The sequence below is a fragment of the Pseudorca crassidens genome, chromosome 1 (genome assembly GCF_039906515.1).
Source record: "Pseudorca crassidens isolate mPseCra1 chromosome 1, mPseCra1.hap1, whole genome shotgun sequence".
NCBI lineage: Eukaryota > Metazoa > Chordata > Mammalia > Artiodactyla > Delphinidae > Pseudorca > Pseudorca crassidens.
In genome coordinates, this window is record NC_090296.1 from 155,057,328 (window position 1) to 155,080,418 (window position 23,091).

Genomic DNA, 23,091 nt, shown 5'->3' on the forward strand with positions numbered 1-23,091 from the left:
TTAACCACTAACCGCCTGTCTAAAAATTGTAACGGCGATGCCGGAAGGTATAGGTAGAAGCTTCTCTGTGCAGCTGGGAGAGAGGCGGTGCCGCCTGGCCCTTTGGCTGACGTGCCCCTTGCTGGATTGGTTGAGTTCTTTAAATTAATTCACAAAAGGTGGATGACCTGGGGAATGCAGGGCGAGACCTACCTTTTTGGTGACAGGCTGGCTTATGCACGCCTGGAAGAGTGAACTCTTACGGCCCTGAGCACCTTTTTTTTTTTTAATAGATACTCTCTACTTGACACCTTCCTTTCTTTTTTTTTCTTTTTTTTCTTTTTTTAAAAAATTAATTAATTTATTTATTTTTGGCTGTGTTGGGTCTTCCTTTCTGTGTGAGGGCTTTCTCTAGTTGTGGCAAGTGGGGGCCACTCTTCATCGTGGTGCGTGGGCCTCTCACTGTCGTGGCCTCTCCTGCTGCGGAGCACAGGCTCCAGACGCGCAGGCTCAGTAGTTGTGGCTCACGGGCCTAGTTGCTCCGCGGCATGTGGGATCCTCCCAGACCAGGGCCCGAACTCGTGTCCCCTGCATTAGCAGGCAGACTCTCAACCACTGCGCCACCGGGGAAGCCCCCTGAGCACCCTTTTTAACTGCATGCCTGCCCTCTGCCAGGTCCAGCTGAATCCTTCCCATGTGATCTGGCTTGATCCTCACACTGTCAACATCTGCCTTGGGCTTAGACCACCTAGTTCTAGGAACCATTTTAGTGCCCAAGTTGCAAAAAAGATCACCTCCCTCCCTGCCTCTGCCCTGCCAGCTGATACCACTAATTAAGTACATAATTCACTGTGAGAGAAGAGGGCTGGCTTATGCGACTGGCTTTGTCCTGCTGTGACTTTTGGTTTATAACATACCAGGAACTGTGTATTATGAGCTTTGGCTTAAAGAAATCTAATAGCACCAGAGGGCTCAATAAATCATTGGGTTTCCAAAAGCACAAAGTTCAGGGCTGTACCATGACTCGTAGTGTTGTAACCCGTTCAGAAGTTTGGAGTTGACCACATCTCACCAAGGACAAACCCAAAGGCATTTTCCCCAGAGCTGTGAAATCAGCACGCAGGAGTGACCTGGTTCCCTGGACCAGGGCGTCTGTGCATTTAGAACCTAGTGGGGGCCGAGCAGGCTCTGGGTGAGGGAGGAAGTGTGTGATCTGAGGTTCTGCGCATGAGTCTCCTATGCGCTGAATAAACTCATGATTCCCAAACCTTGAAAACCATCAGCATGGAGAGCCGTCACCGCCTGTCTCTCCTGCACCCACACCTGGCTCGGCACAGTGCACTTACTAACCCTTGAGCAGGTCAGAGCCAACCCCTCTATGTGCTGGCTCTTAAATCCTATAAGCGAAAAGTTTATTTATTAAGGAATTAACTTGGAAAACCTTCATTCTGTAGGAAACAAACACAGGTATTTAGTTGGAACCCCTGGAGAAGTCTCTGAATGTCAGTGATAACACACTTCCAAAGTGTTTTCTAGATACTGTTGTCTTTTTAGCGATTGTTTCCTCTGGTCCTTGGAATGCTTGACATTCAAACAGAGTTGCTGACTGAAGAATCCAGGATTCGGGAAAAGCATCACTAAGTTGAGAAGACATGGGGACCCATCCGACAGTTTTCTGAAACAAAAAGCCAAGACTGAACGGAGCAGAAGCATCTTACCTGGCTTCAGTGCAAGGACTGGCCTTAAAGCTTCTGTATTTAATTCAACTAATTCAGTGGGCTATAAGTAGAAAGGACTAGAGGCGGGCTATTAGACTTCGTCTCTTTGAAAGTAATCAGAAAAATGAAGGCAAAGTTGCCATCAGGCAGAGTTAAAATACCAGTAATTTTCTTTCACCTTCACCTTTGTCTTCAATTGGTATATATTGCAAATATCTTTTTTAAGTTTTATTAAAGTATAATCAATATACAAGGGACTGTACATAGTAAATATGTACGGTTTGAGTCTGGACAAATGCAAACACTAGTGATACCATAATTATATATAGATGTATACCTCCCAGAAAAAATGAAAATAAGATAAATTAAAATTTTTTTAAAGCCAACTTTGTTATAGCATAAAACTGTAATTTTTCTCTCAGAATGAGATAAATTAAAAATAAATTTTTTTAAAAAGCCAACTTTGCCATAGCGCAAGATCGTAATTTCCCTCTGGGTCTTTAATTTTAAACAGTTCACCTGCGATTTCTTATAAGCGAAAGCCACCCTCAGGTGGACTAACTCTTACCCTATTTAGAACAGATTTAAGAAATGCCTATAAATACCCCTACATGTGGCAGCGTCTCCTACATAATCCTTTGAGAGACTGTGCCTGTTTTGCTCAAAACAATCCCAGACAAGAAGTCAAGATGTTTTCAGAGCCTCTGGCATGTTCTTAGACAGATCAGCGCTGGATTTGATACAACCAGCCGAGGGTCTCCTGGGGTCACCTTATGAACCAGGACCAACGAGACAATGTTACTTTTGGTCCAAAGCTAAGCGTGGCTGCCAGTGTCTTACGGTTTGCCTTTCTTGTGTGAATCGTAGAACTGGCTCGGAAGGCGGATCCTGAAACAGAATTTGAGAAAGTATTTTGGGCTCTGGCTGTGTCACAGTGAGTGTTCAGCCTTCTAAGGAGACTTGCAAAACCTCCTCTGAATTTGTAAATCATGGTACATTTGTGTAAAACTAGTCTCCCTCACTTAGTAACATCTTCTGTGTTAGCAAAAGACAACTTAAAACTGTAGTGGGTAGTTGTTATTCAGATGTTCCATGGGCCTAACAACTTCACAAACTACAGTGAGTGAGTCATTTCCTATGACCCAGCCCATGGGCACAATAGAGAGCTGCTTTGAGTGCAACACTCGCAAAGTCATCCACTTTCTTAGTCACTTTCTTTATTGTATGTATTTAGGCTACACAAAATAAGCAGATTCTTTCTGGAGAACATTTTACTTCTCAGAATAAGCGTTCCGGTCTGGAGAACGGTTTGCCATGTTCTCACTGTAGGAGCAAAGGGATTTGCAGATGTTTTTTATTAGATCCGTATTTAAATTCTCAGAAATAATCAAGGGAAAGGAAATGTTTCCATTCCCCATTGGGCAGGTATTAAGCAGCTAACCGTCCCGGTGCTTGGCTAAGAAGCAGGTGCTGCAGGAATCATCTAAAAGTTGCTGCTGTCACCTGCACGGCTGACACGGCCCCATGGCAGTCCCTGACCCTGTAGCTATGTCGACGTCATCCTTGTAAGCATCCTTGTAAGAGACTAGGGGACTGGTTCCCTAGTCTCTTTATTTACCTAGGGCTGAGTGTGCAGAAATCTCCCCGGTGGCTATCAGTGTGAAGGCATTAGAAGATTTTCACTATCTGTTTTGTCAAGGCCTTCGGGTCAGCCCAGTTCCCCATCCTGCTCTGCCAGAGTTGGTCTGGTTTTGTGCCAGCTGTTCGGACTGAATTACCGTCAAGTTTCCTCTCATTCTCAGAAGCACTTGGGTTTGGATGATTAAACATCACCCCTCCCTGCAGGGTGCATGTCAGCACAGCAGCCGAAGGTCTGAAACTTGGCCCCAGGCCCCGGGGCTGCTCGCCTTCTCCTTCCCTGCCTCCCAGGCATCTTGGAAAGGACCGTCCACTGACTGTGGTTTGTTCAGTTGCCCTGTGCACGCAGGGTGAGCGTCATTCCCACCAGAGGCCTGGGAGTCTGGAGGAGGGAGAGGTTGTTGAAAGGGCAGCCCTAAGGCCACATTCTCCCTCTCTCTCCCGTCTATCCTCTGCCAGTATCTCTGATCCAAGTCACCTGTCACCTACTGTCGGTTATCTGTCCGCCACTGTCTAGCTGCCTATCATCTGTCTGTCTACCTATTTTTAATATTCTGTGGAAAGAAGCTCCCTGGGGGCCACGTAGAAGAGGAGAGGACCTTGTTTTGCTCCCACTCCTGGAGCGGCAGGGTGGTCTGCGGGCCAGCCTGTCCCAGGTAGCTTACATGCCGGGATGCAACTTAAACAACACCTCTGATAAGTGCTCCCTCTCGGGGGGATGGGGGTGCTGGATCACATCACACTCACGCTTGTCACCCTTGCCCTCCATGGTAACAGCCATACCAGGCTCAGTACTTTAAATGGAACAGGCTAAAAATGTACACTGTCTACGGTTTCCAGAAAGAAGGGAGATGGGGACAGAAAGATAAAAGCGATCTTAGAGTTGGACCGAGGTGTGTCTGGAGGAAGTTCCACTGCTTCTCCGTGAAGGCCAGGCTGTGGGAGTCCCTGTCCCAGCCCATCCTGAGGCCGAGGGAGCATCTGTCACGTGTGTAGCGCTAGACTGTACACACACACATGGGTATAGATGTATTTCTATACAATATTGATATTATATGTATTGTATTGTAATTAATATAATGTGTGTAATATAATTATACTGTATATAATGAATGATGTTTATTATATATAATGTATCAATATATAAATACATATGTGCATGTGTGTATAGTCTTGTGTTAATATGTGACAGCTAGGAAAGGGAACGAGCATGGAATCAAATAGAAAAGGGAGAAGCTGAGGCAGGTTCATTTACAAAAGTTTATGATATATAATATGTGTATATTATATATGAAATATATAAATAAATGTCTATAATCTAGTGTTAGATTTTATAACATAGTGTTATACATAAGAATTATAATGTCATATATCATATATAATATGTATTATATTTTGTTGGAAATTTTACACCTATAAATATGCAAATTGATCACCCATAAAGGTGGCTGCACTGTTGATTAATTTTTGCTCCATACTCCATGGGCTGTTTCATTTTTAAAAATCTATATTCCTTTTTTTCCTTCCCTCTTGACTTTCACTAGGCAGGAGATAGGAATCCACAACAATAATCTATTATGATAAACTTTTCTAAATGGCTAATGCCTATTCCTTTTCAGGGGTAAATGCCCTGGAAGGTGAGTCACATAGATAGAGATGCAAATGAACATTACTGTCATTCCTTTTTTTAAAAAAAAAAAAAAAAAGTATTTATTTGGCCGTGCCAAGTCTTAGCTGTGGCGCAGGATCCTTCTTGATCTTGGACAATCTGTGAGGAGAATGAGATGCATTTAGAGTTGAAATGTAATTGTCTTTGGTCAAATGTGCATCGTCGTCCAGATTCACTCAGGGTCTCCCCTCTGTGTAGTAAACTGGCACTAGTTGGAAGGTAAGGCAGATGAGGATGGGGTGACATCCAGCTGTGCTTTTAGACCCTATTTCACGTGTGTGGAGAGTCGTGGATTACCCGGCAGATGCTTTCCTGTACGCGGTGCGATTGACACCACTGCTCTCCGTGAGTTTGTGTTGAGTCACCAACAGTGTTAGGGTAAACACGTCCCTTTTCAATCTCTCAGGATCCGGTAGACACCAGGCAAACTATCTGACTCCCTGTGCTACTCTGGAGGAGTCTGGGTGGAAATTCCCAGTGTTGGAGTTGAAACTTAAGAGGCTTTCCCACAGTGTAGGGCTTGGAAGGAGCACTAGTGTTACGCTGTGTTCTCTCACCATAGGGATCTTAGGAATTTGGATTCATTGTCATTGGAGTTTCCATTTGACGTAACTCGTGGATCAGTTAATGTCTCAACACAGTTGAACCCAGTCTTAAAAAGATGTTCCTTCCCTCCCCCAGGGTTACCAGGGCATGGTGGATGGTGGCAGCAACATTGTGGAAGCCGACTGGGAAAGTGTCTCCAGCATCCTGCAAGTGGTACGTGCTGAGCTTCCATCCTGCTTCTCTCTCAGAGTAACTCTTCGGTTTGAAACCTCTTGTGCTTATGCTCCAGTAATACCTACAACAGATTAAAGTGCTGCCTGGCATCATTCTTAGCTACTCGCATGGAAAGATAACATTCTTAATTTGCCATTTAATTAAATTTTTTAAGAAGCTCTACGTCATGCACACTAAGGAATTATCCTTGCAAGAAAAAGTTACATGGGATGGCTAGTGGCACTTGAAGGGGGAGATCTGGTATCTTTTTAGAGCAGATTAACGTTGAGGCGGTTCTGGTGTGTTGGCGCTGTGTTTAGTGGCAAATCTCCTTGCCTGTTGGGTTTTGGGAGTCATTTGGCATCAGTGTGACAAAGCATGGGAGAGATCCCGACTGGCAGCCTCCAGGGGCTGTGGATTTAGTGGGAACACAGCATCCCTGTTCTGCCCTGACACAGACAGGGCTGATTTCCTTGGTGTGCACAAGGATGAAGTAATCACCACTTCAGGCGAAACAGTTGCTCACGTGGAACTTAAAGGAACCTCTTGCCTGAATATTTCATGCGTAATAAATTCCTGGAACAATGTAGCTTAGTGAAGACTCCAAGTCAGTTGAGAAATAAAGAGATTACATGGAAGGAATGCATTTCATGAAAAGCTCTTGCGATTTGATCTTTTGAAATGTATGTATTCATGTGTGACTCATGTTGAGTATTTTTTTAATTGAAAGAAAAGAGATCGGTCCCATTCCCTCTGAAGGTGCTAGTACAACAGAAGAAGGGATGAAAAAATATGGTATATAGATATAAACGGAATATTATTAGGCCGTAAAAGAGGAAGTCCAGCAATGTAGGACAACATTGAGGACATTATGTTACATGAAACAAGCCAGACACAGAGAGACAAACCCTGCATGTTCTCACTGATACATAGATCTAAAAAAGGCAATCTCAAGAGAAACAGAGTAGAATGGTGATTGCCAGGGACTGAGGGGGTTGCAGAAGTGCTGGTCAAAGGACACAAGCTTCCAGTTATAAGATGAATAAGTTCTGGATCTAATGTACAGTGTGGTGACTGTAGTTAACACTACCGTATTATATACTTGCAAGTTGCTAAGAGACTAATGTTCTCAACACACACACACACATACACACACACACAGGTAACCAGATGAGGTGATGGAGGTGTTAATTAGTTTGATCATGGTGATCATTTCACAATGTGCACCAATATTGAGTTATCATGTTCTATAACTTTAAAAATATAACCATGCTGTATTATATATTCGAAGGTTCTCGCCACAGAAAGGTAGCTATGTGGATTGATAGAGGTATTAACTAATCTTATGGTGGTCATCATTTCACAATATATACATGTATCAAATCATCACAGTGTGCACCTTAAACTTACAAATGTTGTATGTCAGTTGCATCTCAGTAAAGCTGGGGGGGCGGGGGCGGATGCTAGTGGGGTGTGAGTTGAAATGCCGTCACAGACTCTTAAGTCTGCACTTGAGGCTTTTTGCTCTACTACTCCTGGGAAGAGGCTGAAGGAAAGTTGGACAACCATGGATACTTAGAGTAATATTTGCAAAAAGTCAGGACATTGTCATCTGAATTCCAGACAGGAAACCCACGTGTGAGGAGAGCATTTCCACTCTACTATGGTGATTGTGAAGAAAGATACGAAATACAAGTATGGTTGGGGTGTGTGTGTGTGTGTGTGTGTGTGTGTGTGTGTGTGTGTGTGTGTGTGTGTGTGTGTGTGTGAGTGAGTGTGAGAGACAGAGAGACTGGTATCCACTTCTTTGCAACCCACTCGGTCCTGGGTTTCATTCCTGGGGCCCTGTCCATGTTATCTCCTCAATGTTTATGGGTTGCTGACTTCCCGTTGATAGAAATTATGTGACCCTCTAATCGCTCTTGGTCAAATCAAAGTCCAGAGGACTGGCTTATCTTTGCTCTGCACCCTGCACCTTCTACCCAGGCTTCCCGGTGCTGTGCCAGGTCCTGATGTCACCCCTGTCACACTGACCGTCATCATTAACCCAGGATCACTTCTGCTGATGGGCACCTTGCTTTATGAAGCAGGCGTGCACTTGGAAGGTCATGCACAAACTGAAGTTTTATCAGTGTGTGCAGGGTTTGTGTAAAGGCATCCTGAATTTTTCTATATACAACTAGGGATCCTTTGCTTTTGAAAAACAAAGTATGAAAAATCATGATTTCTCTCTCCCAGAAGTTTGGATAATCCAGCTAAGATTTAAGCTTGAAAAAGGGGTGTGGGCAGGGAGGGGTGGGGCAGATCTCATGCAAAAATAAATCCCTTTGGCTCACAGATTTCTACTTTGCTGGCACTTGTGGGGAGCCCTGACTAACAGAAGGGGAGTCTTATTACCTGGGGCCGCTGGACACAGTGCTTCTCTGGCTGTGGCTGTTGACCGGCTTTGGGCCCGTCTTAGGCTCAGAGAGTGTGCGGGGTCCAGCCCTCCCTGTGCTGGAGCAGCTTCCCCACGGGACAGCTGTTGTTACCTTGCAGACTCTTCAGCTCCACGCATTTAGCTGATGGCTGCCGTTCATTCTTGTTTCCGTCCCCTACTCTGTTTCCCTTGGGAATGATGCAGCGTCTTTAGCCATTGAATTCTGGGGTAGAGCTAAAAATGCGAAAACTCTAAACTTTCACAGTTGATCGATTCAAAAGATGAAAAGGAAGGAAACCTACGCCTTGAAAGTCCTGTGGTTTTACATCAGCACTCACATGCACCAATCTGTCCATCTTTCTGTCCAAATGGGAGGAAATAGATAAACACGGTTTTCTTTCTTTTCCAGGGAGGGACCATTATTGGCAGCGCCCGTTGCAAGGACTTCCGTTCTCGGGAAGGCCGCTTGAAGGCTGCTCATAACTTGCTTCAGCTGGGCATCACCAACCTGTGTGTGATCGGCGGGGACGGGAGTCTCACCGGGGCCAATATCTTCCGGAAGGAGTGGAGTGGGCTGCTGGAGGAGCTGGCCCGGGAGGGTGTGTCTCTGTCTGCACGCACATTACTCTCGTAGGGCTCTGTCTCCCCATCCCCTCAGAGAGCTTTGAGTTCATACATTCTGCCTGCTTAACTGTCCCAGAGGTATTTGCTGCTGGTGGCGATGCAGATCTTACAGTCGCCACCTCAGCACTTATATTCGTGCCTCAAATGATGACAGTAACGGTAATAAGAATAACATTCATTCCGCCACCCTACGTGCCAGGCATGGCTCCACTTTTGACATAGGCGGTTTTGTGCACTGCTCGTGACAACCATCTGAGAGGGTTTGTATCGATCCCCACTTTATAGAGGAGGGTCAGAGGCTCGAGGCGAAGCCAAACAGCCATGTGTGTGGCTCTGGCTCACACCTGTCCTCAGACGCCCATGGCTGCCCCCCGCCCCAGCTCCCCTGGGGTCTTTCTATCAGTTGTTACAAGACTTAAATTTAGATGGTAACGACCTGCTGCTGGATGGTCCTTTATCATAGGAAGGGATTTTCAAGAAACCTATATATTCTGTGGTTTTTGTCTTTTAAACATGTTGTTACAAAATTCCACTTTAATATAAAATATGGCCAGTGGAAGCAAATTGAACTAATAGCAACCTTATGAAAAGCATAAACTTGAGCTAAAGCGATGACCCCAAGTTCTGTGACATCTGTTTGGGGAATGGAGAGGGGCTGTCAGACGCCAGCAGCAAAGGACCTAACGATGTCTCTGCACCGTGCTCTGGTGTAAGACAGGCGCCTGGGGTGGTAACTCAGGAGAGGGATAGCTGCCTCCCCCTTGACCTTGACCTTTCTGGTCCCATTTAAGCAGCTCTACCATCCCCGGTGGTCTTTCCTGAGAGCGCTAAGTAGATCTCTACCAACTAATTAGCCCCCATGGGCCTGTAAGGAGTCAATATACCAGTTGTACAATGTTCTTTCAGACTTAGGTCTGGGGTGGTGACATGTCTTATTCGGAGCCAGGCCGTTTTCCAAGGCCGTTGCCAGACAGAAGTCATTGTATCCACCGATCGCAGCGTGCGATCCTTCCTTCCTTTAATTTTTACGCCTGGGTCGGTGTTCTTGTCTGGGTGTCGAATGACTGCTCCTATCTTGTCCCCAGCTCCACCTTTGTGTGGCTTTTCTCTCCGTCAGTATGCAGGATCAGGTCGTGTACAGATCTGATGCAGTGGGTAGGAAACCCATGTCGAAGCGTGCATTCCCCCCTCCCCGTGTCATCCTGGGCATGCGGCTTGTCCCTCCACAGGCAAGATCAACACGGAGGAGGTGCAGAAGCACGGGTACCTCAACGTGGTGGGGATGGTGGGCTCCATCGACAACGACTTCTGCGGCACCGACATGACTATCGGCACGGACTCTGCCCTGCACCGCATCATCGAGGTGGTGGACGCCATCATGACGACTGCCCAGAGGTGGTGGCCATGGGGACCCGGTGGGCGGGCGGGCAGGCAGGCAGCCCTGGGCTTGAGACATGGGCTGCGGAGACCTCAGTGCCCACTCTGGAAGGTTCCACAAGCCTTGTCACTTGATATTAGAAACAATTTTGTATTGGTTTACTTTTTATTTTCAATTTTCAAAAGTCACTGCTTCCCAATTGTAAAAGAAAAAAGTGTTCATTGGAGAGAATTTAGAAAAAAGAAAAAGACAAAGCAGTACATAAAGTCCCACCCAAAGCTCTCCTGCAGGAATCACAGAAAGTAAAGCCCCGAGTTTGCACAGCTGTCATCAGAGCTGGGCGAGCATCCCACCTGTTCCGCTTCTCACCTGTGGGTTTCCCAGCATGTAGATGAGGCAGAGACCTTCTGTCCCCGTGCTGTGGACTCATGGCAGAACCTTTACCATAATGCCTTCTGTGGAGCCCTTGGGTTTCCGAAGCACTTTCACGAAAGCCACGTGAGAGAGGAAATGGAACACGTGCCTCCATTTCGTGGATGAGGCACTTGCCACTGTCTCAGGGCCACGCCCAGTGGAACTGCGACCGGTGGAAAACCATGTCCCCTTCGGGTTCCCAGGGTCACTGGTGGCGGTTAGTTTCCCATTTGTGGAAAGGCTGTGGTCCCCGGGTGTGGACCTGACTCTGTGACTGTCGTGTCCTGCCTTGCTGCGGGCGGTCTCCAGCCCACGGTTGTGGCTCGAGAAGCAGCTGACGCTGCCCAGCAGAGCCGTTGTCTTGGGAAGAGCACACACGTGTCCTGGTAGCATGAGCGTGTCTGGCACAAGCACACCTGCTATAAAACACAACCGGGAGGTGCTTCTCGCTGCTGCAGCCCCTTTGCTGGAAAGAGCTTGAAACACACTCACAATAGCATTTGCTTGTGTAGAAAGTGGGTCATTTGCAGGGCAGCTCAGGTACCTGCTGGAAACACAAAGCAGGCGTTTCTGTTTGCTTTCCCGGTGGTGCTAAGTGGATGTTTCCTTTATCTCTTTTCCAGCCACCAGAGGACCTTCGTCCTGGAAGTCATGGGGAGGCACTGCGGGTACGTACATGCGGATGTGACGGGGATGGAGAGGACCGATAGCACAGTCCCTGCGGGGCCCCGCACCCTTGCACGAAGGTGCCAGGAAGGGTTCCCGAGGAGCCAGCGGCGTCCTGTCTGCCGGGGCTGGCCCTGAGCTCAGGGTGCCCTGAGCAGCCCCACGAGGTCATTGCTGTCTCCGTGCAGGTACCTGGCCCTGGTGAGTGCGTTGGCCTGTGGGGCCGACTGGGTGTTCCTTCCAGAATCTCCACCAGAAGAAGGTTGGCAGGAAAACATGTGCATCAAACTCTCAGAGGTAAACCCACGTTTCGCCTCTCTTAACTGCCAGCGATTCTGGTTGCGCTGCCCCGGCCGTGATTTGCTGTGGCTGTTAGCATGTTCGGTTTGGATGGAGTTTTAGACAGGTGACAGCTTTCTGCTCAAAGTGGCTTCAGGCTGGTTGCTGGGGGCTTCGACCCCTCACGCATCCATCCACCTCCCACTGTTGCAAAGAGTGATTCGAGGGAAAACAGCTGAAGCTTTTGTGTTTCTCGTGCAAAGCAGCAGCTACAACTGTAAACAGAGGAGGTGATGTGAGAGTCCAGGGTCTGGGGAACATGCTGCCTCCCTGACCCCACGTGACAGGGACAGGAGACCTGTGTGTTGACTCCATCCGAATCCCCCATCTTGCAGTGTGGCACACGTGGTGACAGCTCCTTCCGCTGTGGGGTCCCCACCGTGCTGGCCTTGCTGTGGGTTGGCCTGCTGTCTCCTCTGAGCCAGGCTTTTCCTTCCTTCTGTCTGCGGGTTGGGCTTGTGTTTCACCCTGTGGAATATCAGTGTCGGGCAGATTTCCTCTAGTTAAGACTTCTAACTAAGGCATGCGAGGCCTCGTAGAAAACAACGGTTAGCATTCGGGACAGAAATCCCAAAGCGTATTGAATTTCCCTTCTCTTATTTTCATAACCATCTTATCGCTGTTCCATAGGCAATAAAGTAAACATATGGCAGAGGTTAATTATTGTTGCATTCAGCAAACACGTAAACATTGCATATAGCCAGGACCCACGTTTCTTAAGATATGGCCATTGCCTTCAAAGTGATGGGTTCCAAGAAAGGAATTCCAGCAACAAATCAAATAAGCTTTGCTGACCCAGAACCTCCGTAAGAAACTGTTGGTAAAGCTGTCCTTTTACTAGGAAGAATCATGCACCCTTTTGAGGCTGGAGCTCTAGGCTGCAGCAGGCCAGGGGCACGTCCCAGGGATGACTATGACCATTGAAGTAACAAACGAGTTCATTATCTCTTGGTTCTGACCTGGGGACCTGGGCGGCATGCTGTGCCGGCCAGCTGGTGTGGGAAGGTACGTGGCTGGTTGCAGGAGCCGAGCACTGGCCCTCCTGTTAGGCAGGTCCTTCATCGTGGCGCTGAGGACATCCACTTAATTGCCATTCCACGGGGCATTACTTGAGGGACGTGCCTGTCCCTGCATCTGTCCCTTCTCCTCCCGAGTCCCTGCCCTCGTTGACAGTGACACTACACAGGCCAAGGTCTAATGCCCTTAGAGAGCCGGAAGCACCCTGGCTGTGAGGAAGCGCCTGGCTGGTCAGAAGATCAGCAGTGAGGCCATGGGGCTGATTTTTAGGTTTCTCCATTATTTCTGTAACTGTGTGGTCTGATCTGCAAACCTCCTTGAGTTTCGGACATTGTAAAGTGCCCTGTCAGCTAGGACGTGTTGGGATTCCCCCTTAAGCGTTGGCAGAGTTAGGACTAATGGCTTAAGCTCACTTGGGTGGAAACACTCGATGTTGTAGTGCCTGTCATTAATTTTTATTGGTTATCAGTGTAGCACTGTGAGAGTTTCTCTAAACACCTTACCAGATAATTGGCCCAGGAAGCAAGCCCCAGAGCATCCCCCAATCATGGGCATTTCGGTATAAAGTTGGAAAGGACTCAGGGGTATCAGAAGTCCCAGGGCTGGATCCTGGCTCTGCCAACCATGGAGCAAATGATGTTTGGTCAGACGACCTCCTCTTCATGTCCTAAGTTCCTCAGCTGTAACTCGGGGTCATGCTGCTGCTCCTTAGAGATTTTGTGAGGATTCAGTGAATGAGTGACTCCATCCGGGTGGGGGACCAGGAGGCAGTCAATGAACTACACAGACAAGCTGGCTGTCTTCCCACCTGAGTGGATAGGTGACCCCATTTTTTTTTATTTTTTTGTAAGTTTATTTATTTATCTTTGGCTGTGTTGGGTCTTCGTTGCTGTGCCGGGGCTTTCTCTAGTTGCAGCGAGCAGGGGCTACTCTTCGTTGCGGTGTGCGGGCTTCTCATTACGGTGGCTTCTCTTGTTGCGGAGCATGGGCTCTAGGCGTGCGGGCTTCAGTAGTTGTAGCTCATGGGCTTCAGTAGTTGTGGCTCATGGGCTTCAGTAGTTGTGGCTCGCGGGCTCTAGAGTGCAGGCTCAGTAGTTGTGGCGCACGGGCTTAGTTGCTCCGTGGCATGTGGGAACTTCCTGGACCAGGGCTTGAACCCACGTCCCCTGCGTTGGCAGGCGGATTCTTAACCACTGCGCCACCAGGGATGACCCCGACCCCATTATTTTTTTTTTAGCCACTTTGGAATATTGTATTGTATGGATGAAGTATGGCTATTTGGCCAATTCCATATTTGTGGACCAGTCATTACTTCCATTTTTGCTCTTTCAAGTGATGCTAAAATAATCATTCTTGTTGGCATATCCTTATAACTTTTAGAAAGTACTCTGATTAATAAGTTCTTCAAAGTGTAGCACATTTTGGGACTTCCCTGGTGGTCTAGTGGTTAAGACTCTGACCTTTCACTGCAGGGGGCACTGGTTCGATCCCTGGTTGGGGAACTAAGATCCTGCATGCCACGCGGTGTGGCCAATAAAAAAAAAAAAGTGTAGCAAATTTAACATCTATCATAAACCAACAAGACAGCATGTGTGTTTGTGATGCAGGACGGGCCGAGCCCTCTTGGCTGACATTCTCAGGTGCTGCCCACTCTGGGCTCACTGCCCCACACAGCTCACACCCCCCAGAGGAGGGTCCTTGACTGGGGACTTGAGGGAGAACAGACTCACTGAGAGTGATTTGAGGCATCACAGGATGCTGTCCGTGAGCCTGGGAGCACTGCGGACCGCAGTGTTGGATGCTGCCAGCCTGGCTGTTCCTGCAGGGTGGCTCCGACCCCGCCTGAGCCCACATTCCCCTCTGTGCCCCTCCTGCCCAGGCCTGGGGCTGGCGCTGCCCATCACAAAGGCGAAAATCAGTTTTTAAGCACTGATTTTTTTTTAAAATAAATGTATTTATTTATTTTTGGCTGTGTTGGGTCTTTGTTTCTGTGGGAGGGCTTTCTCCAGTTGCGGTGAGTGGAGGCCACTCTTCATCACGGTGCGCGGGCCTCTCACTGTCACGGCCTCTCCCGTTATGGAGCACAGGCTCCAGACGTGCAGGCTCAGTAGTTGTGGCTCACAGGCTTAGTTGCTCCGCGGCGTGTGGGATCTTCCCAGACCAGGGCTCGAACCCGTGTCCCCTGCATTGGCAGGCAGATTCTTAACCACTGCGCCACCAGGGAAGCCCTAAGCACTGATTTTTATTCCCCATTATTTCTGTAACTGTATGGTCTTATGTGCAAACCTCCTTGAGGTGAGGTGGCAGGAAGCTCTGCCTTCCGGGGGAGTTCTCGGGCCTGGTTTGCAGTAGAGAGCCCCCTCCCCGGAGAGCCCAGCCTTGGAGCTCATCACCGTCCGTGGGTTGGGGTCAAAGGCAGCGGGGGCTGGCCTCTGCCTGTGGTGATGTCACAGCAGCTTCTGTGTCTGCAGTCCTGTCCCACCTGCTTACCTAGGGTACCTTGACCTGCCTGTGTCCTTAAGAACCACCTATGAAATCAGGTGACCATTTCTTCCTGGAGAGAGGCCAGTTCAGGTGGGGCAGAGGCCCCTGTTGTGTCGTTAAGAATGGTTTAGGCATTTGAGGATTTCATCTTTTGTTTCCTTAGAACCGTGCCCGGAAAAAAAGACTGAACATCATCATTGTGGCCGAAGGAGCCATTGACACCCAAAACAGAGCCATCACCTCTGAGCAAATCAAGGAGGTGAGTGTCTCAGGCTTCTCACCCCCCGAGCCTGTCTAGAAACGGGAGATTTAGACACCCCGGGCAGGGCGGGAGTCTGGAACCATGCGCTATTATTTAAAGTTTTTTTGTTCTTCTTGTTCATTTTCGTAATGACTCATAACTTTATTGGCATCAGAATCATACAGCTCCTGGCTTCTGGTGAGCCCCTGCCTCTGGAATACTGTTGGGAATATTCCCAGAGGCCCCGGGCTCCCCCGACAGAGACAGAGGAAATGCAATCGGGTGGGGTTAGAAGGTTCCAGCTCTGGGTGGCGGCTGCCCAGGAGCTAGGAGGTCAGCAGAGTTCCGTCTCCCACTGGAGCATCAGCTGAGCATGGCCTTATTCACAGAGAAAGCCGCTCGGCTGGCCTTAGTCACTGCTCCTCCACCCTGCATGGAGGCCGACCCCGCAATCCTGTTGCCCGAGTCCTGTTGGGCTTGGTCGGCGGGTGCTGGCTTGTCTGGCCCAGGAGGGATCTGCTGTGCTCCCCGGTTGCCCAGGTAACTGGGCAGGTTCTGGACACAGTGCTGGGGAGACAGACTCAGGCTCTGGTGGAAGCCGCCCATCAGGGCAAAGGACATCATCACCTTGGCTTTGCAAGTTGGTTTCTCTGATGCCTTTTACGTATTCCCTGACCAGCTTTTCACCTGATTATCAAAATATCTGTGAAAGTCATCTGCCAGTATTTACAGAAGTAATCAATACAGTCAGGGCAAAGATATTCCTTCCCACTTAACTGAAGTTGAGATTGGATTGTGGAATGTTAGAGCCAAAAGGGACCATGGAATTCCTGTGACCCAGCCCCATCATTTTTATAAAGTAAATGAGGGCCAGTCAAGGCAGGTAGCCTGTCCCGGCCACTGGCTGGGTTCACCTGGGCCCTGGACTGAGGGGACGCTTTGATTTTACTGTGTCATGCTTTTCAAATACAACCTTACAAATTCAAGGTGATTTCAGGGAAATGTTTAGATTTTTACAAAGTATATGCTTGAAATACAAGCTATAGAAACAGTGTTTTTTTTTAAAATTGTGTTACTTATGTTCACTTGCGAGGTAGGAGCACAGAGGTTTTATTTGATGATAAAAGTATTCTTTAAAAAATATTAATTTCAGCAAGCCGTTAAACATTCTTTCAGGAAGTGAAATTTAGAAACTAGAACATTCTTCAACATAGATGTGTAGGAAGGGGAGAGAGACCTTCCCCTGCTCCCAGCCCCCAGCCCTAGAACAAGCTGATGTGCCCAGCCATGTCCTGTGTTTCCCCTCAGCTCGTGGTCACACAGCTGGGTTATGACACTCGGGTGACCATCCTTGGACACGTGCAGAGAGGTGGGACGCCTTCAGCCTTTGACAGGATTTTGGTAAGTGAGGCTGGAAATGGTCAGGCATCGTCACAAGGAAAGGAACACCTCTGGGATTGCAAAGGGACCAGTCTGCTACGAAGACTGGGTGATCTTGAGTAGAGCCATCGGTAAAGGGCATCTCTGCCCACAGCGCCGGCTGGCTTGTCCCTAGGGTGCTACGGCCCGTAGTCTCATAGGGAGACCTGCTAACCGAGGGGGGTTCCTAGGCCCCTGGTGACCCAGACACTGAGAGACCCTGCCAAATGTGGGGGACAAACCCAGAAGGTGGAAAGGGGGTGTCCACGGGCAGGTTTCTAGAAATGGACCCAGGGACCACAGAGACCCAGAGTCCAATTCTCGGTTTCCTGCTCCGCACGCCTCTGACCACCCCACCCCCCAGCGCGCCAGTTCCTAGCGGAGTTGATCTCGTTGTTGGAGGTGGTTAGAAGTAAGCGGGAAGGGCTCTGAGTAACTAACGGGGACTCGGTGCAGGAGAAGCGAGGGGGCCTTGAGGACGGAGGAGCTGAGAACAGGGCTGGTCCTGTCTGAACGAGGGGAGCCTCTGTGGGCGCCGGGCTGGTCTCCGGGTCGGCCCGGGGCCAGCTCCAACCATCGTGATGTCATTACCAGGCCAGCCGCATGGGGGTGGAGGCCGTGGTCGCCCTCCTTCAGGCCACCCCCGAGACCCCGGCCTGCGTGGTGTCGCTGAGCGGGAACCAGGCGGTGCGGCTGCCACTGATGGAATGCGTGCAGATGGTGAGTGCGGGGCTGGGCCCTGCCCAGCACAGGGCGGACCGGGGGCGGGTACCTCCCCCAGCACAGGCGGACGGCCTTCCCCGGGACCCAGGGCCCCCTCCCCGGGCCCATGACACCGAGCACGCGGGCCCCCTCCGCGAGTCTAGTCTGTCGGGAGGGGGTGTCCTCGGGGTGCCCGAGCGCTTCCTGTGGGCAGGTCAGAGAGGCCGGAGACGGCTCTGCAGGGACCGCGGGGAGATTCTCGGGGTGGGGAGGGCACCATCCAGCCTCTCCAGGGTCAGCTGCTCCTGCCCTCCCATCCCCGAGGCCCTCACACCTGTGATGTGACAGGGATGGCCGACTCGGGGGACCCCAACGTGCGCCACCTCCTCTGGGTGTGGAGCGCAGGCCAGTGGCTGCACGGAAGCAGGGGATGGTTTTCCAGTTGACCGTCCAGTAGCTGCAGCGGCCGTGGAGTTGCGTTAGGAATTGTTACTGTTTTTTATTTTGCAAAGTCTATTCACGACTCTCATTTTATTTGGTCTTCCCAGTGGCTCTGAGGTGTATGTATTTTATGACATGTACAGAGAGGTAATTAAGTCACAGGACTTGTTGAAAGTAACCCCTCAGAAACATACTTTCCAAAAGCCGATGGCAGTAGAGGAAGTCTGTGTGTGTGTGTGCATGTGTGTGCATGTGTGTATGAGGGTGTGTGCACGTGTGTGGACTCTGAGGCTGTGGCTCAAAAGAACAGAATGTGGAATGATGAGCAGCAGCTTATTGTGAGCACATTTCTTCTGTCCAGTGTCTCTGTCCGTTTTGAGACAGGCAGCCAGTAGGTACCACTAGCTTGTCCTTGAACGACCATACGTCTCAGCCAGACTGTTCACAAGGCCACAGCCAACCCCTCACTGACCACTGCTTGCCAGGTGTCTTCCTAAGGGCCTGGCAGCGTTGACCACCAGAATGACAGTGGAAGTAGGGGCATTTTTCTCACCACACAGAGGAGGAAACTGAAGCTCAGAGTGATGGATGACTTGCCTGGGATCCTGAGGTTGAAGGGGGTGGGTGGGGGCGGTGCTGGTCCCAAAGCGCTCTGTTCCCCGGGACAGTCGGCCCCCCGCCCCTGCCACAGCGTCACCTGCGTCCTCCGCTCCCCGGGGACGGGGTGGTTCTGTTCGTTCTTCCCTCACCAGCGTCAAACGGGGATTTTTCAGAGCCTGGCCTGGGAGATCCGCTTCCTTCTGGCCTCGCTCTCATGGGCCGGAATCCCTAAGATTTCAGGCCTCGCTTACTCTGGCAAGGCCGGTGGTCCCACCTCGTCCTTTTCTACGAAGCAGCCTGGGTGGGCGGCCTAGGCTTCCCTCCCGTAGCCAGGCAGTGCAGGCTCGCTGACCAGAGGCTGCTGGCTACAAGGTTGGACGTGAAGGGACCCGGATGCAAGGACCAAGCTGGTTCCAGGTCCCTAGCCTGGATCTGAGGATGCACCGTCTTGACATGTTCTTTCTTCCTTTCGTTAATTCCTTAAAGACCCAGGAAGTACAAAAGGCGATGGATGAGAGGAGATTTAAGGACGCTGTGCAACTCCGAGGAAGGTGGGTCTTCCGGGAAAAAACCTGTTTTACTGGGAGCCTTTGTTCGTCAGGCCTGGTGTTAGAATGTACCTCCAGGCGGTGCTTGTTCTGTATCAACATAAGAAGTCAGAAATTAAGACAGTATGAAGTCAAGGCACTGTTCCTAAAGGTCAATGGCCCGGGTGACTAATTACAGAGAAATTTATTTTTGTGGGGGTGGGGGGATGGGGGTGGGGTTGTTTAGAAGCTGATGAAATTAGGATAGAGAGTGGCGTGTGGCTGCTAGCATTTGGGGAAAGAAACTTGCTGCATCCTAAACGCCCCATGCCCCTCAGCCCCTTATAGGACATCCATTCCAGTCACTGGGAACACCTGAGGCTGCCTTCCCTGCGAGCCCGAACACAAAGCTGGCACCTGCGGGCCATCTGCCTCCGGCACAAGCGTCCTCTGAGGCCCCTTCTCCCCAGATGAGCCCATACTGCTCCGTCTACATTCTAACCTTTGGTCTGACACCGTCCTTTTCTTCTAGGAGCTTTGAGAACAACCTGAACACCTACAAGCGGCTCGCCATCAAGCTGCCAGACTCCCAGATCCGTAAGGTAGGAAACGCTGCGCTGCGCCACGTCCCCGCCTCCGGCAATGCCTGGGTCCTACTCTGGCCTGGGTGTCCTTCTGCCCTGGCCAGTTCGGGTCTTGGCTCCCAGGAGACCATACCGCGCCCCGTCGACCCTTTCCTCCTGCCCCCTCCCACCTGAGTGATTAGGCTTTTCAGTTCCGGCGCCTGGGCCCCGCGCTCAGCCCATACGCTCCGGCTCCAGGGTGCAGCGGTGCAAGCCGTATCTGCTGCGACCCGCACACACCCACACGCCCCCCCTCCGACTTACAGAGCAACTGCAATGTGGGCATCGTGAACGTGGGTGCGCCCGCCGCCGGCATGAACGCGGCCGTGCGCGCGGCCGTGCGCGTGGGCATCTCCGACGGACACAAGGTGTTCGCTGTGTACGACGGCTTTGAGGGCTTCGCCAAAGGCCAGGTGAGTCCCGGGGGCGCCTGGCGAGGGAGGTCCTTGCTGAGAAGGCAGATTCCGGATTTCTCAAAGGTGGTAGGGAGGGCCTCTCTGGGGTCCAAGGACCCGGGCATTAGGTGGAAAGGGGAGCACGTGCGCACGAGGCAGCAGTGAGGTGTGCATGGGATGCCGTGGGTGATGCACAAGGCCAGAGCGCTGAGCACCCACTCCGATAAAAACCTAGGGAAGAGATTAGCTGCTTGAGTGCTTACTGAATACACTTACTGCTCCTCCGCGATTTACTTACTGTGTTAACCCATTTAAATCTCTCAAAAATCTAAGATATTACCCCATTTTCCTAATGAGAAAGCTGGGGCACCGAGACTTAATTCACAAGACCAAGGTCATAGGATGCAGGGTGCTAAACACGTGGGGAGGCTACAGACGCTACGCTCTTAGCCGGGTGTTTCCTGGTTCCCTCTCATCCGAGGTTTCAGTTCTGCGGTTTGTTACCTGTGGTCCAGGAATATTAAATGGAAAATTCCAGAATAGACAGTCTGTAAGTTTTAAATTACGTGTCGTCGTGAGTAGCGTGATGAAATCTCCAACTGTCAGCTCTGTCCTCCCGGGACATGAATCGTCCTCTCGTCCAGGGTATCTGCCCGTTAGTCACTTGGTGATCAGATCAACCCTCGTGGTATGGCAGTGCTTAAGTTCAGGTGATCCTTACTTTACTTAATAATGTCCCCAAAGTGCAAGACGGGTGGTGCTGGCAATTTGGATATTCTCTTACTGCGCCTGTTTATAAATTAAATTTTATCCTAGGCGTGTATGTATAGGGAAAGGTGGATATGTAGGGTTCCAGCATCGCTGGGGGTCTTGGAACATACTCCCTGCAGATAAGGGGGCGGCTGTGTTTATTCACCCAGTGACTCAGCAGCTACTTACTGAGTTCTTAGGCTGTGGAACCAAATTGGTGAAGAACGCAGACAAGACTCCCTGCATCTCAGGGAGGGAGATGACAGAGGTAAAAATCAGTGGAGTGAACTCTCCAGCATATCAGAACGTGACTGGGGCTAAAAAAACGCAGGGGAGGAGGTTGGAGTGCCATGGGCATCTTCACTGAGGCCCTCCAGCCAGTGATGCTGGGAGGTGACCCCAGACCAACGTGTGAAGGGCTGAGCAAGTGCCCTCGGGGACACCGGATCTTGGTCCCAGGCAGGGCGGGCGGTGCAAAGGCCCTGAGCTGTTGGGGGGTGGGGCGGGAGGGGCTCACGTGACTGCGAGGGGGAAGGAGGAAGGGGGTGAGGGAAAAGGAGGAGAGGGCCGGATGGTTTGTAGGTGATCCTAAGGGGTCTGGCCTTTGCTTTGAAAAGACAGGAGGGTTTGGAGCAGGGGCGTGGTGCATTCTGACAGGTTTCCGTAAGAGGCAGGAGTAGGGAAGCAGGAGAGTACTTGGGGGACTATCTGCAATAGCCCAGGCAGGATGCAGGCGGCTTGGTCCAATCTGGTGATGGCAGAGTCCGTGGGAAGTCTTCCATGGTCTGGGTGCATTTTGAAGGCCTGGCCAATAAGATTTGCTCTAGCACTAAGTATGCACAGGTGTGAAGAAAGGAGGCAGGAATGAGTTGCAACTGACGGACATGGGAGATCTGAGAGGCGCTGGGACTTGGATGGAGTGGGAGGTGCCCAGTGAGCAGGTGGCACCCCGTGCAGGGTCTTCAGGAGACCTGGGCGAAGATGCGTGTTTGGAGGCCGGTGATATTCCAAACTGTGGCCGCCCCGAGTGTGTGTGTGGGGGGGAAAGGAAAGCGTTTTGCTGTTATGGCTGTGGGGTGTTGTGCAAACACCTAGTGGGCATTTATTGGTGCTCGTAGGTGGTTCTCAATTTTTAAGAAGCATTTTTTTAATCTTAGTTTAATTAAGAAAACTGTAATATTAATTTTTCTTTTACTTCGCAATGGTGGGATTTGGCTAACTAAAGCATGCCTCTGATAGGCATGGCGGGGAATAAGATGCAGGGTCCTTCCTACATGCGGGGGGCTTTGCCTGTCCGTGTTCCTAATTGTTGAGCCTTAGAATCTGGTTCAGGCTGCAGCTCATTCAGCCTTGAAATGAAAGCCGTTTCCTAACATTTCTCAAATCCTTACAGACACAAAGCCTGTGAGAGGTGCAGACATCTGAGCTGTTTTTAAAGCTCTCTAATTCCTTTTTCTTTTTCGCTACAGCTGTTTCTTTCTGTTTGCACATTAGGTAAAGGAATTTGGCTGGGCAGATGTCGGCGGCTGGACCGGCCAAGGCGGCTCCATTCTTGGGACAAAACGGTAATTCTCCTGTCTTGATTCTGACCTGAATGTTCTTGCGGGGAGCAGCTGGTGCAGATGCTGCTGCTTTAAGTTCCCGTAAAGGAACCCAGGAGGAATTGGTTCACGTCCTGGCTCCGGTCCGGGAGGGACCTGGGTTGTGTTATGGGGAGTTGATGAGATGTGGCCTGAAAAAGAGACAAAGCAGGGGACCTGGGAATGGCTTCCTCTGATAATTCCTTGTTTCCATTGATTGGAAGAACCCAATGGTGGCAGAAACCCCTCATCTCGCTTGAGGTGATGCAGACAGGGATGTCTGAGCTGCGGCGACCTTGCTGTGTAGACAGGATTGATGTTGGCTCAGTGGCGTGGGGACTGCAGGCCTGAGCCGCCAGGTCCCCACAGCCGGAGGGAGGACCTGGGGGGCTCCACACAGAACCACACGTTTCTGAAGTGCAGCCGCTTCTGTTCTCGGGCACAGCCGGGGATGGGGTGTGTTCCCGAGGCGCTGATTTAATACGAAGCTGTTTCTTCTCTGGCCTCAGGTGCAGCCATCATTAAGTGGCACATTTTAATGAGGAAAGGAAGTAGTTGGTACTTAAGCCTAACGAGTGTTGCACTCCATATGAGTGTCAGCCTGTTTGTTGTCCAGGGGAGTCGTCCCAGCCTCTGTCCTGCTGTAAAGCTGGGTGCCCGCGTCACCCAGGAATCTGTGGAGCTGGCCTAGTTCTCCAAAGCTCTTTTG

The 23,091-nt window shown here is 50.4% G+C and overlaps 1 protein-coding gene across 2 annotated transcripts in view; it reads left to right on the forward strand.

Annotated features, from left to right (window-relative positions):
• The window catches only part of PFKP (phosphofructokinase, platelet), a 299,182-nt gene that overhangs the window by 25,962 nt on the left and 250,129 nt on the right, over positions 1-23,091 (forward strand). For both annotated transcript variants that reach the window (XM_067700016.1, XM_067700025.1), the window contains 12 exons: positions 5,686-5,763; positions 8,592-8,781; positions 10,036-10,201; positions 11,222-11,266; positions 11,453-11,561; positions 15,268-15,363; positions 16,654-16,746; positions 17,359-17,484; positions 18,994-19,058; positions 19,567-19,636; positions 19,924-20,070; positions 22,297-22,367. In XM_067700016.1, coding sequence (XP_067556117.1) covers positions 5,686-5,763; positions 8,592-8,781; positions 10,036-10,201; positions 11,222-11,266; positions 11,453-11,561; positions 15,268-15,363; positions 16,654-16,746; positions 17,359-17,484; positions 18,994-19,058; positions 19,567-19,636; positions 19,924-20,070; positions 22,297-22,367 — 1,256 coding nt within the window. The remainder of the gene's footprint in view (positions 1-5,685; positions 5,764-8,591; positions 8,782-10,035; positions 10,202-11,221; positions 11,267-11,452; positions 11,562-15,267; positions 15,364-16,653; positions 16,747-17,358; positions 17,485-18,993; positions 19,059-19,566; positions 19,637-19,923; positions 20,071-22,296; positions 22,368-23,091) is intronic.